The sequence below is a fragment of the Elaeis guineensis genome, chromosome 14 (assembly GCF_000442705.2).
Source record: "Elaeis guineensis isolate ETL-2024a chromosome 14, EG11, whole genome shotgun sequence".
In the NCBI taxonomy this organism is placed as follows: Eukaryota; Viridiplantae; Streptophyta; class Magnoliopsida; order Arecales; family Arecaceae; genus Elaeis; species Elaeis guineensis.
The window spans coordinates 63,186,973-63,210,321 of NC_026006.2; the positions used below are offsets into that span (position 1 = coordinate 63,186,973).

General features: G+C 40.8%; 2 protein-coding genes across 14 annotated transcripts in view; both read left to right on the forward strand.

The window, feature by feature from the left end:
• LOC105057207 (uncharacterized) overlaps positions 1-6,369 on the forward strand; it is a 28,486-nt gene extending 22,117 nt beyond the window's left edge. For 9 of the 13 annotated variants that reach the window (XM_073248823.1, XM_073248834.1, XM_073248826.1 and 6 more), the window contains 9 exons: positions 229-406; positions 489-526; positions 4,242-4,314; positions 4,387-4,491; positions 4,583-4,608; positions 4,741-5,617; positions 5,745-5,794; positions 5,889-6,088; positions 6,180-6,369. In XM_073248823.1, coding sequence (XP_073104924.1) covers positions 229-406; positions 489-526; positions 4,242-4,314; positions 4,387-4,491; positions 4,583-4,608; positions 4,741-5,617; positions 5,745-5,794; positions 5,889-6,088; positions 6,180-6,230 — 1,598 coding nt within the window. In that variant the 3' untranslated portion in view covers positions 6,231-6,369. The remainder of the gene's footprint in view (positions 1-228; positions 407-488; positions 527-4,241; positions 4,315-4,386; positions 4,492-4,582; positions 4,609-4,740; positions 5,618-5,744; positions 5,795-5,888; positions 6,089-6,179) is intronic. The other 4 variants (XM_073248832.1, XM_073248833.1, XM_073248831.1 and 1 more) reach the window with 4 other exon arrangements.
• A 10,728-nt stretch (positions 6,370-17,097) lies between these two features.
• LOC105057370 (uncharacterized) lies at positions 17,098-21,214 on the forward strand. The gene is made up of 4 exons (XM_019854723.3): positions 17,098-17,430; positions 17,542-18,760; positions 18,834-19,023; positions 19,301-21,214. Exons 2-4 carry the CDS (start codon positions 17,575-17,577, stop codon positions 20,760-20,762), a joined length of 2,838 nt encoding a protein of 945 aa, XP_019710282.1. The 5' UTR covers positions 17,098-17,430; positions 17,542-17,574; the 3' UTR covers positions 20,763-21,214.
• Positions 21,215-23,349: the final 2,135 nt, after the last annotated feature.

Consider the following 23,349-nt stretch of genomic DNA (forward strand, 5'->3'; position numbering starts at 1 on the left):
TGAATTGTGTTTGTTGCATTCCTGCACTGTTATGTTACAACTTTTAAAATAGCAAATTCATTGAAGCTTGTCTTCAAATTGGAAATCAGAGTACTCTTTGGTCACCTGTTGTCAGAATGTGGAATACTGCATGAATTTGTTGTATTAAAATTTTTTTGGCACATTTTTTATTTTAATTTCTTGTAATATCTAAGACAAACTTCATAGATCAGAATCTTACTGTTTCAGCATGTTTGCCAGCCAGATCTGATGTCTTAGATGATGATTTCCTTGATGGAAGGAAGCATGATGTGCTATGGAAGATGACACCATTCCATTCTGATGGCCATCCTTCCATTTTCTCCGATTCTAAAAATTCTGAAATATATGACTATGGCTTTGGAGATAACTGTTTTCAGGAAAAAAGGTTGCTTTTTCCAAATATAGCTTCATATAGCTATAATGACTAATGACCAACAATATACTGACTAAAATGTTTTATTTTGTAGGACTGCAGTTGAAGCACATAAAAGATCGGACACTGCAGGTGTTTTACATTCCTAGCTAGGTTTTTGTAACATTACTGGCTCTAGATGTATTTGTTTTGTTTCTATATGTTGTTGAACTGAAATCTTCACATGTTTCACATTCCTAACAATGTTTTTGAAATATTGCTGACTATGGCCAACAATTGTTTGCTCAGCTGGTTGGCACCAAACTCTCCATGGGAATTTCTTGGGTTCAATCTTGGGTGATGGCAAATAACTACTGCATCGCTGAAAAGCCAAAAAAAGAAATACTGACACAAATGGCAAATAACTGCTTAATTGCTATGTATCATTGAATAAGCGTCTTGACTTTCTGCTATTTTGAAATTTGAATAATATATGACAAACCATCTCAGATTGTTTCTGTCCATTATTTGTTGGTTTTTCTTTTAGTTTATATGCTTTTATACTTTCAAATTTGTAGGTAAATTGTGTATAAGACTGCCATAGAATTAGCTGTAATAATATTGCCGAGAATATTTATGCATACAGCATTTCATTAGTCCTTTATAACTAAAAAACGGTTAAAGAAACTAAGAAAACTATAGTACCAGATCATTGTTTATGGGCTTTCCTTGTGTAGTTTCTCATCAGGTAGCCTTTGAGGCCTACTTCTGGCACATGATAGTTTTATCTGAACCATGCTAGATCACACTCTCCAATATTCATCTTCTCTTCATGTTGAAATGCTATCAGTTTTTTTTTTCCCCCATATTCAAGATACATTTCACCAATGCTGCACTGGTTTCCTTTGTGCCATTTTCTACGAGACCTGGATGACATGTATGTTCTCAAATTCAATGTTTTTAGATGATGGGTTTTGCATATAACCCCTCCCTTATAAAACCCCGGCTTTTATATATTTGGAGATCAAGACCTCTCTTATCTCAGAAATTCCTCTTTAAGACTGAAGTTAACTTCTCATCAATTACAATGGAATGTTTGCTGCACTTTTTGCCATTTCCACCGTTGTTTGACCCTTAGGTCCTTCCAACTAGTATACCATTGTCATTGAATTTGAGCTCCTTGTCCCCAGCTTTTCTAGACCTAAGATCTTGATTTCACCTTGAATTATGAGACAATGGTGTTGAGGTATAATTTGCTAGCTAGAAGCTCCAAAGGGCCTACAGAGAGTAGTAGTGGGTAGAAGCTTGACAAATATTTCATTATGGCAATAGAGAGTTAATTTGGGTCCCTATTGGTTTATCTCAGGGATAAAAAATATCCTGATACACGAATATATATGAGAGGGATCTTTTGTGCAATGAATCTTTGATGGGAGGGTTATCCTCAAAAACCGTTAAATTTCAAATGTAACATCCTGACAATTAATAATGATCACTTACATAATTGTATATTTATTTGCATTTTATGCATGTAGGCTTCTGCATCGGGATATTTTGGGGCACACAGATTGCTGCTATAATATCCATGCAAACGTTAGCTTTTAGACCAACACCTTCATTCATTTAGAAAGTGCACTTTGTTTTACACATTTATACATTGAACTCTCACTCGAGACCCTAGCTTATATGATCATATACTTATTTTGTTTTAGGTGTGTACTTAGCTTATATGATCATATACTTATTTTGTTTTTCAAGAGCCTATATGGAGTTCGTTGGATCTGAAGGTACTGGTGAATCTACTGGAGTTACTTGACAGTTGACATAGTTGTCAACTATAGCTTGAAACAGTTTGGCTGGAACCTAAAATCCATCAAAGGTTCAAAGGGTGTAAATTTAGTGTAGCTTGTTTAGTTTTGGTGAATGTCCTTATTATGGACTGCATTCCTACAATAAACACTCTTTGGAGAGAAACAGAAGGAGCAATCTTTAGAAAAGGAATTAAAAGTGGTAGGAGGAAGCATAATCTTGAGCTAGAAGTTGGACAAGAACATCTGCATTGAGGGTTTTGAGGTACTCTCAATTAAGAAAACACAAGATGTCCTTGAGAACGTTTTAGCCCGAGAGTAGCTCAAACACTAGGCTTTGGCAAATTAAATTCTAATAGAAGTAGCAGCTGTCCTTGAAAGATTAATATTCAGGCCCGAGTTTATCCTTTACCGGATCGTTACAAATTTTTTTTTCTTTTTGGAAGTGAAAAAAAAAATCACATTTACTGTTGGGTCTAGTGAATAAATGGATAGAGCCTTATGGCTCTAATTCTGGTGAAATAAAAAGCAATGAGGCTTGGTTCTTAATTTGAATGATTACCCTATCTAATTACATGTTAAAGATAGATGAGTGCCTAATGCAGGAAAGGGTAGATTCTTCTGTGAGTGGACCATTGATTTTCTTTAGCGATGGAAGAAGGAAGAGGACAATTGGCCGCACCGGTTGAAGAGAAGCGTAAGTAATAAAGTTGAGGAAATGGACCGCCCAAAGCCTAGGAAGGCTGGCAGCTCCACCTCTTGGTGCTAAGCATAGAGTTTGCCGGCCGTACTATGAGTTACATATTAGTGCAAAGGGTATGGTTGGGAATAGCACACTCTCCGGCTATTGTTTCCCCCATTCCATACTGGGAAGAATGGAAGGCAAAAGTTCAATAACACTTCTTCTTGTTTTTTTTTTTTTGTGATTTTTCAATGATATCTGATGCTCATGGAAACTCTTTCATTTCATAGAAGTTCTCCTTAAAAGGCAAATAGCATTTCCTATTGATTTGTCCCTTGGACTAGACCTATGTTGATTCTGAATTATCCATCGCGAAACTGTTCCCAAGGGCTCTACTCGGCTAAAGCCCGAAGTGCATTAGCAATCTGAGACACTAAAAGTCTTATATCTGATGGTCTTTATGTGCTTGGCATTCCTTTGGTGAATGACACCCCAGGTGTATAGCAAAGACTCCATTTCCATGGCTTGGACTAGCAAGCATTTTATATAGTATGGAATATTGGAATTACTTGCAACTGGGTGATATTTTCATGTTTGCACTCAACTGCAAAACTTTTAGATAGATTGATCTCATGTTGAGATCTTAGCCCATTATTTGAAGCCTGCTTCTTTGTGGCATTCGCTTGTTTCCTACCACACATGTATGCAGTCACAATGCTCTTGCCCCAGTAATGAAGAGATTATGCATGCAAGCATATGTGTGCAGTCATGGTGCTCTATTCTGAGTGGCTATAATCAGCATAGTTGATATACTGATTCTACCATAATGATCCAATGATACCTATGTTGTTACTGTCTCAAGAAAGTGGGACATAAATGCTTTAAATGCAGTTTAATCTTCACAGAGAAATGGAAGTTGTTATACTTGCTTTAGGAAGACCAAAATGTCTTTATGTTCCAGCAGTGTCCAATATTGCCTGGCATAGCCTGATGAGCAATGTATAGCAAACCATTCCCCAATCAACTCCATAGTCAATGGCCAGAGTTCAATGCTTCTTGCTTCTGTTTTGCCAGATACTTCTTGTATAAATTTTTGGTAGAAATTTGCATTTTTACATAAACTGGATACCAAAGTTTTTGTTTATTACAGTAACATAAACATTTACTTTGCTGATAGTTGTCTAGGAAATTTATAGCACTTTTAGTCCTTTTTGCTTTTCAAAGTTTTTGTTCTTGGACACCAAAAAAGTGGATATTTAATAGGCTATTGTTACATTACTTACTGCTATTTTTTGATTGTATATATTCTAACCAGACTTGTTTTTTTTTTTGAATCTAATCTTTTAATTGATGTTGGTCCTTCGCTGTTTGATATCAGCACCATCTTCCCCTTATTTCAGCTATTCAACATCAGAAAAGGAGTATGACTTTCTATCGTTTGACCAGGACAAGTACCTCTCACATAGTGCTGTTTGCATTATTGTTTGAAGATGGTTGCTAGTACTGATACATGTGATGATCAGGTACCCCGTACTTAAAGAGAGATCCAATTTGGACTGCATGTTAAATCCACCTGCTTGGTCTTTTTTGAAAACAGAAGACTCGAAGGATAGCATGAGTCTGTTAAGGTGACGTTTTGGACCTTCTTTTGATTTGTCCTTTCTCGTACATACGCTTTCAGATTCTAATCCTAATTCTTTAATTTTCTTGAACTTACAGCGAAGAGTCATGTTCATCTGCTGCAGGTTATTCATGATTTGCAATTATAAAATTCTGATTTGGAAAGTCAATTTGATTTTGGCATGATTCTAGCAAAAACAAAACAAAAGAAACAAAAGGAAAGCTTCCTTCTGCCATTAACATCATGTTATTTGCAGTGAGGGAAGAAAGAAGTTATGACTTAAGACCACACCAAGTGGAACTGAAAGATTGCAAAATAAGCCATTTGGATGAGCTTCATACGAGCTTTGTTAAAAAGTATAATTTAGAGAAAGTCTTGGAAGATGAAATGATTTATACAAGCCGTGGCAGAGCTTCTGGAGAAAGGAATTTGGCAGGAACGGAGAACTATAATAAAAGCACATCAAATCAATTGAGTTCGAAAGCAGATTATTGCTCAGAAAAGGCCTCTTCACTTCAGGGAATTTTAAAATCAAATTGCATTTCCTCGTTCAAGAAAGAACGCAGATCAGATAATGTGGCTTCTTTTGCCACTTCCTGTCCCAAAAGTTCTACAGAAATAAATAATGCATCCTTTGACTGTAACTTTTTTCATGAAGACAAACTGTTCGACCTTTTCCCTGTTCCGAAATTAAATCTTACAGCAGATTCGATCCAAAGGAGATCCAAATCAAAAGTTCCTTCTGAATGTGAACCTTCAAGCAACTTCAATTGTGAAAGTGTAGAACAACCGTCGGGCCCTGGCATTCAGTTCCAGAAATCGGAAGCGCACACATTAAGCACAGAAGGTTACTTTCATTATTTATCTTCTGCTAAAAATCATGACCAAAACAGATCTTTTGAAGAGTCAGAAAACAAAATATCTATCAAAAAGAATTCTCTAAACTCACTAAGTGGTGGAACTGTAGTTGTTCCAGATTGCAAGGACAGTTGCAGTGAACATGAGGAATTAAAATATGAAGAACTGCTTGATGGTCCAAAAACCAGAAATCCTTTTGAGGAAGCTGGTGAGACTGCATTGCCCACGGAGGAACTTCCTTTACATCTTAAAAAGAGTTGTATTGATGATAAGTCGTAAGTATTATCTTCCCCCCTGTAAGGTCTTGTTTTCCTGCACCTCTATGCTGACTCTCCTAGAGAAAGAAGATCTGTTATGGTACTGGACTAATGAACTCACCTGTGTCCTACAATACTCTGTCAGAGATCCCTCTGATGGTCCGTGTCCAGTTCAATCTGAAGTGAGCAACAGAGGTTGTCTTGTTCCCTTTTCAACCCTTATTTTGCACACCCTTTCTTTGAAATGTCTTCTGTGAGTTTTCATTTTATGGTAATATAATTTTTGCAGACCCTACGAAAGAAAAGTTGGGACCTGAAAGAAGTTTTGTGACTATGGGAGGCAACAAAACTGACGCACCTTGCCAGGTGATGCTTGAAAGTTACGTTCTTCAACTTCTGTGTGTCCAGAAGGTACTCATGGAAGCATCAGTAAAGGATGAGGGGATGACGGGATCTTATCAAACAACCAAAAAGGATGACGGGAAAAAGGTATGCGAACTGCCTTTTATGCACCAATTTGGTGAAAAGATTTGTTAGGCTTTATAGTTGATGAGTACCGTGGTGATAGGCTCATTTTTAGGATGCTTATTACATTTCCAAAGTCCTCCCTTGCTCAGCCGACTGGAAGTGACAGTTAATAACTATGGTGTATTAAATGAAGCATCACTAATGTTCTTAATGACACCAGATTTTACCACTGCCCTTCCAAAGATGAATCGAGCATTGTTTCTGCCTATACTATTTTAATAGTCCTTTCTGAAAATATATATCTCTAAACTGTTCCCGCATGTTTTATGCATTAAATATGCTTACCAATTTCTGGGATGGAGCAACTTGGCCACCATCTGCTCTGCATAGGTCTCGACCCTGATTACCCCGAATTGGCAGTGGTTGAAGGTGCATATTCAGGTACAGGAGCAGGGATATTTACAGTGAGTGCTTAATTGCATGCTTGTAAAGAGGATGGTAACAATATCTCCAGGAAAGAAATGAGAATTTCTTGTTACTTCACTTGGAACGGGGAAGCCTAAAACATCACGGATTAAAGAATCAACTAAAAGTACAGATGCTCGACAAAAATTTTGTAATTATTAACATGAATCATTCCTACACTTCCACTTACGTATCAAATATCAAAATAGATTAACGTAGATCTGCAGTTTATGTGACCTATTGCATGGCCTAGCAGCAGAAAACAACCATGAGTAAACATGTTGTTTCGAGACTGGCTATGTGAAGTCAGAGTTATGGGATAAGATGGCTTAGATCTGTATGGGAGGAGGTTTTATGTTGGAACCTTACGAGGTGCTTCTCTAGTGCATTGACATTTGTTCTGATTGCTGCTACTCGCATCACTATTTCCCTGACAAAATGGAAAAAAGGTATATTATTTCCCAGGGTTTGCATACCTAAGTATTTGGTATCGAGATGGCCCCCCCTGTTTCATATTGAAAAATAGGATTTTTGGGTCGGTGCCATGCATTTCCTAATCATCAAGATCAATATTTCAAAAAACAGTATTGATGGTGGTACTGGTATCAACATTTAAAAATGCATAATAACTTATTTTCTAAATTCAATTTCAAGGGGGGTGCCTGTGGTAATCCCGATGGAAGAGATTTTTCCTTTTTAAAATTGTACATGGGCTTTCCTCTGGTTACTATCTCTCATGGGCAAAATCATTCTTCCGATCTGCCTGTTCCTGGTTCGGATAGAGAAAAATTATTTCCTTTAAGGATTAGGATTGACGAAAAAGATGAGGGCGAACAGGCACTTTATGCTGCTCACGCCTGATAACAAAAGTTATTTGAACCATGGTGCCTTCGTGCTTCGAAGAATTATGTTCGGGTCCACTGGGCTTGCAGACTTTTCAATCCATGAAGGACCCTCTGGTTCTCTACTAAAGTCAGGCAAGCTTTAGTGGAATTAAAAGTTTCTGCTGCTCAACAAATCCAAGCGATGCCTGTAGCCTCACTTTTACTGTGTCCGTCCTACCTATGGATGCCTACAGAAATACAAACCGCCCTACAAAATATTCCAAAGTGGACCGGCTAATCCAAATGCATCCGCCAACTAGACAAACAATCAGTACATGGCATTTTTTCTTTTCCTCTCTTTTTCTTTTTTTTTTTTTTCTTCTTTCTTTCTTTGATTAAGCCCACCATACACACCTCAAAACCTGATCTCAATGTTGGCTACATTTAGCCTTGCACCAATATCCTTAATAAAATCCTCTAAATTTTGATGAAAAGAAATTTCAAATGGAGCATATTTGGTTGCAGGGAGTTGGACGCTGGAAGGGAGTTGGACGCTGGAATAGAAGTGAGTAACTCGTGTTCGGGCTATTTGGCCCGAGAAGAAATCTTCCAATCTTTTAAAATTCAATTTTTATTGTTTTTTGATATTAAAATTTTATTTAAATTTTAATTTTGATCGTAAATCAAATATGTTGGAGGATATGACTATTCCAATTTCAATTTGGATCACGATTTGGATCGTGAACCAAATGTGCTCTTGATTTCTAATACATTTACTAGCTTATTTTTCCACCAAGCTAGCTAGCTTTCTTGAAAACTAAACAGATACCCATACGGTTATTATATCTCATTGTACGCTTCGATGCGTGACTCATGGAATATTGGTTGTAGGAACTGGGAACTTAACCTGCCCAATTGTGTCATACCCCGAGCCTTCCCAACTGATGGGCTTATTCTACCCGCGTACACACTAATTAATCTGAATCCCTTTTTCCCCCTCTATTCGTTGACGCCAAAAGAGATTTTAAAATTGTAGAAATGAGTCTAAAAAATTAGTGCATTTATCACAGAAGCATGCTTGCATTTGAAACGGGACCCGCATCCGACAAAGGAGAACAACTCCCATTTTGCCACGTAATTTATTAACTCTCCACCAAGCCAGAGCCGCCAACCACAATCAAAACCGATGTGCTTTTCACTTTCCTTTGGTTCTAACACATTCCCATCATACAGGATTTCCGCATAATTGTTGGTGCATTGTCAGGCAGATTGCGAACCCGCACATGATCTTTTGCGCAGTCTAACCTCACCTGGAAATTGTCTACCATCATGGTTAGAAGAAATGCAGTAAATGCCCTTTTTAATGAAACTTTTTAGTAGAACTATGCTATGTCTTCAAAGAAGAGATGGGCAATCCAGCGTACTGAGAGTCTTTGCTTCATCACCCCCAGTCACCACCCAGTTAGCTATTTTACTCTCACCTATCACAATGCTAATGATGATAGTAGACTGAATGTAATTCAACAATATCGAATAGCATGAACCGTTTCCATCGTGTTTGTATACCAAACTTTCAATCACATGAACCGTTTCTATAGTGTTCAAATACCAAATTTTGCAATTAGTTTGATTTATATTCCTATTATCGTCATGTGTATTCACCCACACCCCTCTATCACAATGCTAACCCATTTCTGGAGTGTTTGTATGCCAAACTTTGCAATTAGTTTGATTTACATTCCAACTATCCTCATATGAATATCAACACTCATGCATGCACTCAAATATTTTTCAGTTGATAATATGGAGAGATGGATATAGATAAGGCTACTACTTGCTTGTAACAGTGTTCATATACATTTTAGATACCGCTTGCTTCTAACAGTGTGCACATATTTTAGATACGTTTACTAATTTATTAGGAAGACAGTTTAATATAGCAGGTCCTTTATATATATATATATATATATATATATATATATATATATATATATGATTGTTACTGTACTTTAAGAGTTATTTTGATCTTTTTATTATTAAAATTTTTTAACTATCAGATTTAGGATGAATGACACTGATTTATCCATGAATAAATAAATTTAATTGATATTACACATACGGTAAATTATGTCGAAATAGATGACTAATCCCCTACCACCTCCTCGCCATGTCTAACATCCATCCCGAAAATCGCGGTGCTCCCATGCTTGTGCACACCCATCCCTGTTGCTGATCCACACCCCCTACCTAATTGACCCCTCAGGTTGCTGAGGTCATTGCTGAAGGTGACGGTGTAGGGGACAAGGATTACGGCGGCGAGGAACAGATCGTGGGAGGAGGAGGAGAGCCACTAAGAGATCATGGGGTTGCCACTGCTTAGAGATTGTTGTAGCAACGCGCACCGGATTGGATCGATCTAGGCTTATGATCTAATAACTAATCTCTTCGAGATAATTCACCAAACACATTGCTGGCATGAATAAACAAAGATAAAGAAACCAAGATTTACGTGGTTCGGCACAAGATGCCTACATCCACGGGGAGGAGGAGCAATCCACTATAAATTCGTCCCGAAAAATAGGTACAATATGGGGTATAAAATACTTTTATCCGAAACCAACAAGAAGGCAACAAAATATCGAATAGAAGGCAACCAAGATCCAATCGGATCAACCAATCTCAGCCTCGGCAATAGATCAAGATAAAACAATACCTGAGATGAAGATACCTTCCTCAACCCTCGGCAAAAAATCTAGATGAATACCTCCTTACCAACCGAAGCAGCACAAGGCATCCATGAAACCGAGAAGGAAGAAGACAGATAGACCACCAACCGAAAACCAACAGAAGAAAGCCGGAAAGCAACCCGCACAAGAGGCACAGGCGAGAGATTCGCCAGAGAGCAAATCTGCACAAGAGCACAGGCGAGAGATTGGCCAGAGAGCAAATCCGCACAGGAGCACAGGCGGGAGATCGGCCAGAGAGCAAACCCGCGCGGGAGAACAAGCAGGAAACAGGCCCGCACAAAAAACAAACCCTAGAAATTCCTCTGAACGCTTGAAACTTCACCACCAAAGAAAGATGCCCGCGGCCTCCTTATAAAGGAAGAAAGCCTTCTCAAAATAGAGATTCAGCCGATGTAGAATTCCCAACTGTCACGGGAGATATATAAAGAAAGAATAATTTGGAGCAAAATATAACAATCCTCCTCCTTGCGACAAATATTGTATCTTTTATATCAGATGTGGATAAAAAAAAACTTTTATGACCTCCTCCTCACCACAAGCCCCACAGGGCATTACCAAATACTTATTCCAATCAAGTTCAGAAAATTCCTGAACTTAATTGCAGGGATTGGTTTAGTGAACATGTCACCTGGATTATGGGTAGTGTATATTTTCTGAAGTCTAACATCACCTTTCTCTACCAGATCTCTGATGAAGTGATACCTGACATCTACATGTTTTGTTCGTTCGTGATACATCTGGTCTCTGGCAAGGTGCAAAGCACTCTGACTGTCACAATAAATGTCTAAACAATCCTGTTCGAGACCCAAATCCTGTACTAACCTTTTTAACCAAATAGCTTCCTTTGCTGCCTCTGTCAATGCCATATATTCTGCTTCAGTGGTAGATAAAGCAACTGTAGACTGCAAAGTAGCTTTCCAACTGACTGCACATCCAGAAAGAGTAAACACATATCCAGTCAAAGATCTTCTCCTGTCCAAGTCACAAGCATAATCTGAATCACAAAATCCTGTAACTATGCAATTACTCTGTGTAGAGAATATCAATCCCAATTTAGAAGTGCCTTTCAGATATCTAAGTATCAATTTCACAGCTGACCAGTGAGCCTTTCCAGGCTTATCCATATATCTGCTTACTACGCTTACTGCCTGTGAAATATCAGGTCGAGTGCAGACCATCGCGTACATGATGCTGCCAACTGCGCTCGCATATGGCACTCTAGACATATATCTCTCCTTATCCTCAGTCTGAGGAGAGTCTCTGGCAGAAAGTCTAAAATGACTGGCAAATGGGGTAGTGACAGGCTTAATTGTAGACATACCAAATCTGTCCAAGACTTTTTCAATATAACTATGCTGAGTAAGGAAAAATCTACCTGATTGTCTGTCATGAATAATCTCCATCCCAAGTATCTTCTTTGCCGATCCAAGATCCTTCATATCAAATGCAGTACTGAGCTCGGCTTTCAGTTTCTGGATGATTGACATGTCTTTGGCTGCAATTAGCATATCATCCACATATAATAACAAATAACAAAAGGATCCATCTGAAAGCTGCTGGTGATACACACAACTGTCATATGGAGATCTACTGTATCCATGGTCGACCATAAATCTGTCAAATTTGCGGTACCACTGTCTTGGAGACTGCTTGAGACCATATAATGATCTCTTGAGTAAGCATACATGATCTTCTTTATTTGGAACGTCAAAATCAGGTGGTTGTTGCATATAGATTTGTTCCTCTAAATCACCGTGAAGAAAGGCTGTCTTAACATCTAGTTGTTCCAGCTCCAGATTTTGAGAAACAACAAAAGCAAGTAACACACGGATAGATGAGTGTTTGACTACAGGAGAAAATACCTCCTTGTAATCAATACCCTCCCGTTGACTGTATCCCTTTGCTACCAACCTGGCCTTATATCTAAAATCTTGAGGAGTGGCTCCTTCTTTCCTTTTGAAGATCCATTTGCAGCCAATTGCCTTCTCACCTTTTGGTAATTTAACTAACTCCCAAGTCTGATTCTTTTCTAGAGACTGAAGTTCTTCAACCATAGTCATGATCCATTTATCAGCTCATGAACTACTAATAGCCTCCTGATATGTGGTCGGCTCATCACCAATGGTGTCTGCAACACTCAGAGCATAATAGACTAACTCAGCACAAGCAGAATCCTCAAAACCATACCTTTGAGGTGCTCTGATCTGACGCTTAGGTCTGCGAGTGGCAATACTCTCAATCTGATCCTGATCTTGTAATGTCACCTCCTCCTGAGTCTGAATCTGTGCATCTGTCTGTTGTTGTTGTGATTTAACAGTCTGATCAATATCTACAACATTCCTATCCTGCTGATCCCGATCCTGATCACTTTGAGAAGAATTAGGCTGTAGCTGCCTTGAAGCAGTGGCTGTTTCATGAAATGTCACATCCCTGCTGACTAGAAATCCTTGAGATCCTAGCTCTATGCACCATAATCTATAGCCCTTTACCCCATATGCATATCCAATAAATATACACTTTTTAGCCCGGGGGTTCAACTTTCCATCTTTTACATATGCATAAGCTGGGCACCCAAAGATTCTGAGTATTGAATAGTCTGCAGGTCTTCCAGTCCACATCTCTTTTGGAGTCTTCATGCGTAATGCTGATGCTGGAGATCGGTTTATAATATAGCAGGCTGTGTGAGCGGCTTCTGTCCAAAAATCTCTACTTAATCCTGAACTAGATAGCATAGATCTGACTCTCTCTAATAGTGTCCGGTTCATGTGTTCTGCCACACCATTCTGTTGAGGTATACCCACTGTTATTCTATGTCTAATAATGCCTTCTGACTTGCAAAAGTCATCAAATTCTGTAGAACAAAATTCTAAACCATTATTAGTCCGAAAAGTTTTCACCTTCCTTTCAGTTTGCCTCTCGACCATAGACTTCTACCATTTGAATGTTTCAAATACATCACTCTTATTTTTAATGGTGTATATCCAGACTTTTCGAGAGTAATCATCAATAAAAGTAAGTATATATCTTGATCCACCCTTGGATAAAATTGGTGCAGGTCCCCATAGGTCAGAATGAATATAGTCTAATATACCAGTTGTCCTATGCACGCCTGTAGTGAAGCTGACTCTGTGTTGTTTTTCAAATATGCAGTGCTCACAGAATCTAAGTGCACCAATCTTCTGACCACTCAGCAGACCACGTCTGCTCAGCTCCTGTAGACCTCAGTCTGAAATGTGTCCTAGTCTCTGGTGCCATAAATGTGTCAACTGCTCAAGAGAAGATTATACTGCTGATGCCTGATCAACAACTGTACTGCCATCCAGGTAGTAAAGGGTGCCACTTAATTTATCTCTCAATAAAGTTAATACCCCTTTATTGATAGTTATAGATCCTCTACCCCATCTGCCCTCATATCCTGCTCTGTCAAAGGCATGTATTAAGAGAAGGTTCTTTTTTAATTTAGGAACATATCTGACATCATCCAATATCATCATGGTATTTGAATTTGATTTAATTTGAATTATTCCAATACCTTCTATATTACAGATGCCATCATCTCCAAGAAGAATAGTACCACCTTCACAAGATCTAAAGGAAGAGAACCATTCCTTGTGAGGTGTCATGTGGAAGGATGCTCCAGAGTCCACTATCCAAGTGTCAGCATGACTAACACTGCAGGCAGCTGTGAATACTGCATCATCTGATATACTGCTATGACTTCCTGAAGAAACTGCAATTGATGCTGTATCAGAGATTGTTCCTTTATCCTTTTGTTCCTTTTCCCTTTTAGATTGTAGAAGTCTACACTCAGATTTTCAGTGACCTGACTTTTTGCAATAGTGATAAATACCTGCTCTTTTGGGCCTAGACTTTGATCTGTTTTTGGACTTACTTCTACCTTGTCCATCCTTTTTTTGTTCATCTCTACCTCTAACAATAAGACCTTGAGCTGGAGTCTGAGCATGATGCTGAAGCTGTACTTTTAATCTAAGTTCATTGGACAACAAAGTAGCTTCTACTTCTTCAAGACTTATTGTTTCTTTTCCATAAAGCATGGTAGTGGTAATATGCTCAAAGGACTTGGGCAAAGAGTAAATTAGAATCAAAGCCTTATCTTCTTCATCTACATCGACACCAACATTTACTAGGTCAAGCAGGAGCTTATTATACTCATCCAAGTAATCCTTAAGTGAAGTTCCTTCTGTCATACGAAATGTGTGTAATTTTTTCCTCAAATATAATCTATTAGTCAGAGATTTTGCCATGTATAAACTGTCTAGTTTTTTCCATACACTTTTGGCTGTATCTAGTTCCACAACATTGCGTAGGACTTTATCACTTAAACCTGAAAATAAGGTTCCTAGGGCTCTCTCGTTAATCTCTTCTTTAACAGCTTCATTATCTCCTGGGATTGAATCCATACCCTTAAGGGCTTTTGCAACACCTTCTTTAACCAACAAATATTTCATCCTTACCTTCCATAGTGAAAAATCTCCCGTGCCATCAAAGACGGCCACTTCATGCCTGATGGTGGTGGAGTGAGAGACAGACACCGGATCATTAGCCATTGAGAAACTTTGTTTCTTGTCACCAGCCATCCAAGTGCTCTGATACCAATTGTTGTAGCCACGCGCACCGGATTGGATCGATCTAGGCTTATGATCTAATAACTAATCTCTTCGAGATAATTCACCAAACACATTGCAGGCATAAATAAACAAAGACAAAGAAATCAAGATTTACGTGGTTCGGCACAAGAGGCCTACATCCACGGGGAAGAAGAGCAATCCACTATAAATCTGTCCCAAAAAATAGGTACAATATGAGGTATAAAATACCTTTATCCGAAACCAACAAGAAGGCAACAAAATATCGAATAGAAGGCAACCAAGATCCAATCGGATCAACCAATCTCAACCTCGGCAATAGATCAAGATAAAACAATACCTGAGATGAAGATACCTTCCTCAACTCTCGGCAAAAAATCAAGATGAATACCTCCTTACCAACCGAAGCAGCACAAGGCATCCGTGAAACCGAGAAGGAAGAAGACAGGTAGACCACCAACCGAAAACCAACAGAAGAAAGCCAGAAAGCAACCCGCACAAGAGGCACAGGCGAGAGATCGGCCAGAGAGCAAACTCGCACAAGAGCATAAGCGGGAGATCGGCCAGAGAGCAAACCCGCATAGGAGCACAGGCAGGAAACAGGCCGCACAAAAAACAAACCCTAGAAATTTCTCTGAATGCTTGAAACTTCACCACCAAAGAAAGATGCCCGCGGCCTCCTTATAAAGGAAGAAAGCCTTCTCAAAATAGAGATTCAGCCGATGTAGAATTTTCAACTGTCACGGGAGATATATAAAGAAAGAATAATTTGGAGCAAAATATAACAGAGATCCTGGGAGATTACCGCACGAGAAGAAGGAGGATCCTGTCGGGAGATCATGGGAAGTCGCTGCTCGAGAAGGAGGATAGCGTGAGGAGAGGCGGCGAGGGGAGAGCGCTGGCGCGAAAAGTGGCTGACAAAATGGAGATGCGGTGATGGAACGGGACCAGGAGATGCGAAGAGGAGGCCGAGATGGTTGATGCGACAGAAAGGCGACGAGGGAGAAGGCTGGCATGAGAGGCAGCTGATGAAGGGCTAGAGCGGCTGATGGGGGAGAGGGGAGAGGTAGCAAGGAGGCAGTGCGAGGAGGGGGAGGAAGAGGGGCGGTGAGAGAGAGGGAGGAGGAGGAGAGGCGGCAAGGGGAAGAAGCCGGCATGGGAGGCGATCATCGCGGCAGAGAGGAGGCTGAGGGGGTTGATGTGGAGGAGTGGCAGCGAGGAGAGGGAGGAGAAGGAGAGGTGGCGAGGGGAGGGGGCCGATGTGGAGCTAAGAGCGGTCAACACGAGGGAGAAGCCTATATATATATATGTGTGTGTGTGTGTGTGAGGATCTAATATGCTTTAAAAAAAAATTAATTTATTACACCAATCATCTATTAGCTTATTTTGTATTAATTATTTTATTGGAGACTAAATCATACACATTATCCTTCAAATATTGGATATGTAGAGTAAAAACTATAATAAGATCAATCACATCTTTTTGAGACCTTCATCTTAGAAGATGAGTTTCGAGTCATTTGGATGAACATCATTTGTGTCAAATTGGAGCTACAGATTGAGAAAATTTTCATAGAATAAGATCCTATCATAGCTATCGGCTGGATTTGAAGCGAGATAGAGTAATTCGAGGCCTCCTCCTCCGTGACATCTGGAGTTCTATCGATGTGTCTATCTGACATATCTTTCGGCAAGCCAGTAGTACGGTGGATTGGGTGGTATCATATATAGTGACATACATTGGAGTATGATCGTCTGTATATATCACAAAAAAAATACTAATCAGTAAATATAATATTAAAAAAAAAGAGAAAAGTAGTTATAGCTAACTCATGTCTCATTAATTTAGCTTCTGCCGGTGTACAACCGCATGCCAGCAGTTAGATATTTTGGCGAATTGGTAAACGAAATGAACCCTGCTTGATACATCCTGTTATATGTATTCTGTCATATGGAAGAAATTATCGATTGGACTGATCCGAAATGAATCATAAATAATTTAGTACTTAGGATCAGAAAAATGCGATTAAATACATACATGCAAAAAAATATTTGTATCAAAAGAAAAAAAAAAAACATGATAAGATGTGTGTTGAAAATGAAAAATGAGAGAAAGAGGATTAAATAATCTATGATCTACTGTAGACAAAAGAAAGAGGATTAAATAATCTATGATCTACTGTAGACAAGGGCCAACCACTAACTGAGGGTCATTTTACGGACCCAGAGGGGATGAGCTTCGAGGGCTGAGATACACGTGTCGTCCATGTCAGATAATCATTACCTTATTATATTCCGCCACGTGTCCACCACTGGAGTCAAGAGCTCGGCCCTTGCTCCCTGCACCCTCTTCTGGTTGGAAATAAAGCAGCTGTTAGCTTTCAAACGAAGCGCCACAGAAGTCTCACCTCTCGCTTTCTCTCTCAAATGGCCGAAGGTTTTCCGTTTTCCGGCAATGCGGCGTCTTCAGGCGAGTCCTTCCCTGCTCTCCGGGGGACTTTGACGCCCCTCCTACTTTTCCCCTAGTAGATCAGGCCGCCGTCCTCCTCTCCTCGCCGGATTCCGGCGACTAAGCCTCCAGGGTTTCGTCATTCCAGTCTCCCTCCGAACCCTAAGCATTTCGAGAATACTACGCTCACCTATCCAATGTGTTGGATTCTTGGCGAGACCCCCGGACGCCAAATGCTTGCCGTTTCTTGGTTTTCCTCTCTGTTTCCCTGGTAAAAATCTCTCCTTTTTGGTTTTCTTCTCTTCCTCTATCACAATCAAGAAGTATGCTTTCCATCTCCGTAAGCCCTCCTAATCTCGTTTTTTTCTTTCTCGCGTAAAAGAACAAACTTGGAGTAGAACAGAGCGTATTAGAGATGAGGAGTCTTCTATTCCGAATCGTTTCTTTCCTCTTCTTCCTTCCTCTGTTAGCTGAATCAAGGAATCCGGCGTTAAACGACGACGTCCTCGGCCTGATCGTCTTTAAGGCCGACCTCCGAGACCCCGACTCCAAGCTCGTCTCTTGGAACGAGGACGACGACTACCCGTGCCACTGGATCGGCGCGAAGTGCGACCCGAAGACCAACCGCGTCACCGAGCTCTCCTTGGATGGTTTCTCGCTCTCCGGAAAGATCGGCCGTGGCCTCCTTCAGCTCCAGTCCCTTCGGACACTGTCTCTCTCCAAGAATAACTTCTCTGGGAGCCTTAGCTCCGATCTCCTCCGGCTCGAGAGCCTCAGGAACCTGGATCTAAGCGAGAACAAGCTCTCCGGACCCATCCCGGATGACTTCTTTGGGCAATGCAGGTCCATTAGATCCATCTCCCTGGCTAAAAATGCCTTCTTTGGGGGGATCCCACCTAATGTCGGTTCTTGCTCGACGCTTGCAGCTCTGAATCTCTCCTCGAATCGGCTCTCTGGTTCTTTGCCGACTGGACTCTGGTCTTTGAATGCTCTCAGGTCGCTCGACCTCTCTGATAACACTCTGGTTGGCGACATACCGATGGGAATTAGTAAAATGTACAACCTGAGGTCGATCAGCTTGCGAGCAAACCGGCTCTCCGGGCATTTGCCAGATGACATTGGAGACTGTTTGCTGTTGAAATCTCTCGATCTTGGTTGGAACCTGCTGTCTGGAAGTCTCCCAGAATCGATGCAGAAGCTCTCAACATGTACTTCCTTGAGCTTGAGCTCGAATTCTTTCAGTGGGGAAGTTCCCACATGGATTGGAGAAATGAAAAGCCTAGAGACTCTGGATTTGTCACGCAATGGATTCTCCGGCCAGCTTCCTGGTTCATTAGGTGATTTGCAGCTCCTGAAAGAATTGAAGCTTTCGTCAAATGGCTTCATGGGGAGCTTCCCGGATTCACTATCTTCTTGCAAAAGCCTGTTGGTTGTGGATTTTAATCGGAACTCGCTTACCGGCAATCTTCCATCATGGTTGTTTGCATTGGGTTTGCAGCAGATTCTAATTTCAGAGAATAAACTGTATGGATCGATAGAAATCCCTACGAGCTCTGCTTCAACCCTCCAAGTTCTGGATCTGTCCAGCAATACCTTCTCTGGTAATATTCTGACAGAAATTTCAAATGTTTCAAGTGTTGCAGTTCTTGAATCTCTCCTGCAATCCGTTTTCAGGCTCCATACCAGAAAATGTTGGCACGTTAAAGTCTTTGGAATTCCTTGATCTAAGTGGGAACTGGCTGAATGGAAGCATCCCATTAGAGATTGGGGGTGCAGTGTCTCTGAAGGAGCTGAGGTTGGAGCAAAACTCCCTCAGTGGAGGAGTTCCAACCCAGATTGGAAATTGCTCTTCCCTCTCAACCTTGTAAGATTTTTCTCCTCTCTGTTTTCTTTTCCCTTTTCCTTTGTTTGGAGCCATAATCTTGAAACCTGCCATCAGTGATTAACATGGCCATATGGTCCTGCGGTTTGAAATCTCCCACAAAACCTTACTTTTCTTGTTTTAGTCATACTAAGCACTATTATATTTCAGGTGTCTTAGTCTTTTCTGGAATTCTATGTGTGTTGTTAGGTGATTTTTGAGGCACTATCTAACAGGTTTCATGGTTTCTTTTGCTTTTTGTTTGGATTTTAACATACAGGGATCTGTCACAGAACAACCTCACAGGTCCAATTCCCTCAACCTTAGCCAACCCCACCGAGCTCCAAGTCATCAATCTCTCTCACAACAGACTCACAGGAACCATCCCAAAGCAACTTTCTAATCTCCCTCACCTCCTCTCCTTCAACATATCTCACAACCTTCTCTCTGGAGACATCCCTTCTGGGAGCTTCTTTAACACAATCCCTCCTTCCTCCCTGTCCGACAACCCTGGCCTTTGTGGCTCCGTTGTCAACCGGTCTTGCCCTGCCGTCCTCCCCAAGCCCATTGTCCTCAACCCCAACAACTCTTCACCCAACCCCTCATCAGACTCCACATTCTCCTCTGCTAACCTTCACCATAAGAAGATCATCCTAAGCATTTCTTCTCTCATTGCCATTGGAGCTGCTGCCATCATTGCCCTTGGTGTTATCACCATCACCATCCTAAACTTCCGAGTTCGTGCCTCTGCTTCCCAGTCTGCTCCTGCTTTGGTCCTATCGGATGACTGCCTCAGCCAATCTCCTACCACGGACGCGAACTCAGGCAAGCTCATCATGTTTGCTGGAGGTGACCCTGAATTCAGTGCTGGTGCCCATGCGCTGCTCAACAAGGACTGCGAGCTGGGTCGTGGAGGCTTTGGTGCAGTCTACAAGACCATGCTCCGAGATGACCGGCCTGTGGCCATCAAGAAGCTCACTGTTTCTAGCTTAGTGAAATCCCAAGAGGATTTTGAGAGGGAGGTAAAGAAACTGGGAAAGGTGCAGCACCCCAATCTTGTGGCACTTGAAGGCTATTACTGGACTCCATCCCTCCAACTTCTAATATTTGAATTTGTTTTGGGCGGGAGCTTATACCAACACCTCCATGAAAGCTGTGCCACGAACATACTCTCATGGCAAGAACGGTTTGATATAATTCTTGGCACTGCAAAGAGTTTGGAACACCTTCATCGGCTCGACATAATTCACTACAATCTGAAATCTAGCAACATTCTGCTCGATGGCTCTGGCGAGCCCAAGATAGGAGATTATGGTCTGGCAAAGCTGCTACCAGTACTGGACCATTATGTTTTAAGTAGCAAGTTACAAAGTGCTCTTGGATACCTGGCACCAGAATTTGCATGCAGGACAGTGAAGATAACTGAGAAATGTGATGTGTATGCATTCGGGATGGTGGTGTTGGAGATCATGGCGGGGAAAAGGCCCGTCGAGTACTTGGAGGATGATGTGGTGGTGCTGCGTGATATAGTGAGGGGTGCATTGGAGGAAGGGAAGGTGGAGGAGTGTGTGGATGGGAGGCTCTGTGGGAAGTTCCCCCTAGAGGAGGCCATTCCAGTGATCAAGTTGGGTTTGATTTGTACTTCACAGGTGCCATCGAATCGGCCAGATATGGGGGAGGTGGTGAACATGTTGGAGCTTATCAGATGCCCTCAGTATAGCCAAGAAGAAGAATTGGGTTGACTCCTGGATTTAATATCCTTTCCATTTTGAGTTCATTACATGATTAGTGGGAGAAGGATTTGGATTTCTGGTGAAGTGGAGTCCGGCATTTTATTGAACGAGAATGAAGGACCTGAAGAAAGAAGGATGTTAGGTCATAGCATTGTAGTTCTGGCAAGGCATTATTATCGTGTTTTCAGTTGTTTAGTGTTTGAGGGTGGGGAGATTATCCTTTTCTTCTAGGTAATAGAGATGTGTGGCTCATTGTCGGAATCCATTTCACCAGGTTCTACAGTTGTGTGAACCTTCTGTAGAAAAACATATGCTAATATTCCATATTACTCATGTAGTTTTCTTCACTTTCTTAGCACAGTTTTTGTTGGTTGGTTGGGGTGGAAGAGGGGATTGCTGTTGATTAATTAAGGTTGGTTCTAAGTTGGGGATGGTACAACCCTCTATACGCATTGGCAAAGGCTGAATGAACTTCCACTTGCTGGCATACTGATCCAAACTGAGAACCTACACACACAGCAACTTTGCTAGGGTGGCTTCCTGGGGCACTTGGAACTTGCCCTGCTTTATCATGTGATTTTTCTCCCCCCCCCCCGGCGCTGCTTCCGCCCATCTGTAGTCTTGTAATTTCTCCCACACTGGCTGTGATTTGGATTGTTTCTACAAATAACTATTTTTAGAGGGTGCTTGGTTGGGAGGAGTGGGGAACTGGAATCGGAATGGGAATGGATAACTCCTATTCCAATCGTTTGGTGGAGAAGAGTCCCATTTCAATTTCAATTCTGGAATGGAATGAGAATGGCTCAATCTACATAGAACTTAATCCCTGCTCTCCTCTATGAATTCAAATTTTCATTACAATTTTGATTCCAGTCACGAATCAAGCACTTCAGAGGATTTGACCATTTTGATTCCGATTCTGATTCCAAGCCATTTCGATTTTGGCCACGAACCAAGCAACCCTTATGGTTCTTTTAAGGTTATAGTCTCCAGATTCGGTGGACTTTATACCTAGTTCACGAAGCACCTTTGTTAGCTTTAACTATAGGTATCTATCAAATGGATTATATTCACATAATTTATGAAGTTTATTACCCTATTCAGATGCTTTATGGCAATCCAATTCGGCATCATTCTTTTTGGATCAGCAAGATAGATGCGTGACACATGCATCTGTTAAAATAGAAACATTTTTTTGATGGAACTGCTAAAATAGAAACATGAAGGTTATTGGTGTTGAATATTCAAGCTTACGCCACTTCAAACAAAGTAATGTGGGCTCCAGCAATGAAGCTGTGTAAGTTTAAACCCACCTACTTCCCAAAACCGTCTCCATGACTTACTTGAACTTTTCTTTGACAATACATATCTAGAGAGACGAATTGCTCGCTGAAGTCTTCCCATCTGTGGAGAAAAACGAGTTGCCCACCTACCCTGGATAACTGAACTTGTCCTCTTGTGAATCGTTACACGACAAACAGGGGAAAAAAAAAAAGGTGCAGCTGTCAGCTTGTGCCTCTTAAAATATCACTCTCTGCCTTCATGTGCCTAGAGTATCATGGTCTTTTTTTCTCGTCCTTGAAATGAGAAAGCTTATATTATACAATTTAGAACAGCACTGCTTGTTTGAGTCAAGAAACAACCATTTTAAAAACACAAAGTCAGAAGTGAGATGTCTTAGCTAAGATTCTATTCACTCGTATGGTAGTAAACAAAGGGCAACGTATCAATAAATGGAGGTACGTGGGAGTGGTAGATAGTATCATTCAGTATGATGACTTTGGAATAGTAGCACCATTTTCTATTATGAGCCCTCTCATCCACCTAAGTATACAGGTGAGAAACAGCGCATGAAGACGTGATAGTTTTTTTCAGATGAGTCAGAGAGCTTGTACTCAATTCAGATATTTGGTAGCTTTGCTTCGCGGTAAATAAACTTGGATATCAGGTACAAGCTACTAGACAAACATTCAAGCATAGAAGACCTAAGAGTAGTTTGATGAGTAGAAAAAGCAGTAGGTGAACCAACTGACCTATAGTACTTTGAATAGCTGATGGAAGATAGAATGTGCTTGCTAGGCTGCTAAATATTTAGCTGCACATTGCTTTAGCCTCGTGCCTCAGTACCTGCTTCTTTTTATACATAAACAAATGCAGCATATATTTAGTTCGACATATTTGTCTATTCTGCTTCAAAAATATCATTTGACTGCCCTTCTTGGGTTTTCTCTTTGGCTACCTTTTGCAGGCATCTGTTGATATTATACTCCTCTGTGGTTTGCCCTACAACTGCAACTTTGTTCTAGTACAAGTGGGTTTCTTGTCACTATATCTTTTAATGAATTGGGAAGTATTCTATCTCATGCTTTGGACCAAGCATGTACCTCAGCTAAGCATGGACCACTAAAATCTTTTACATGCATGTAGCTTTAACTTTTAGTCAGTGTATATTTTTTCTTTACCTGAGGTCTCTGATGTGATTTTGGAGTACATCAGGTATTTGAACTCTCGCCCAGGGGGTTGCACAGTGGTCCCTGGCCGGGATATTAACATCATCACAATCTCTCAAGCCAGCGTAGGGTTAATCCTCTCTCAT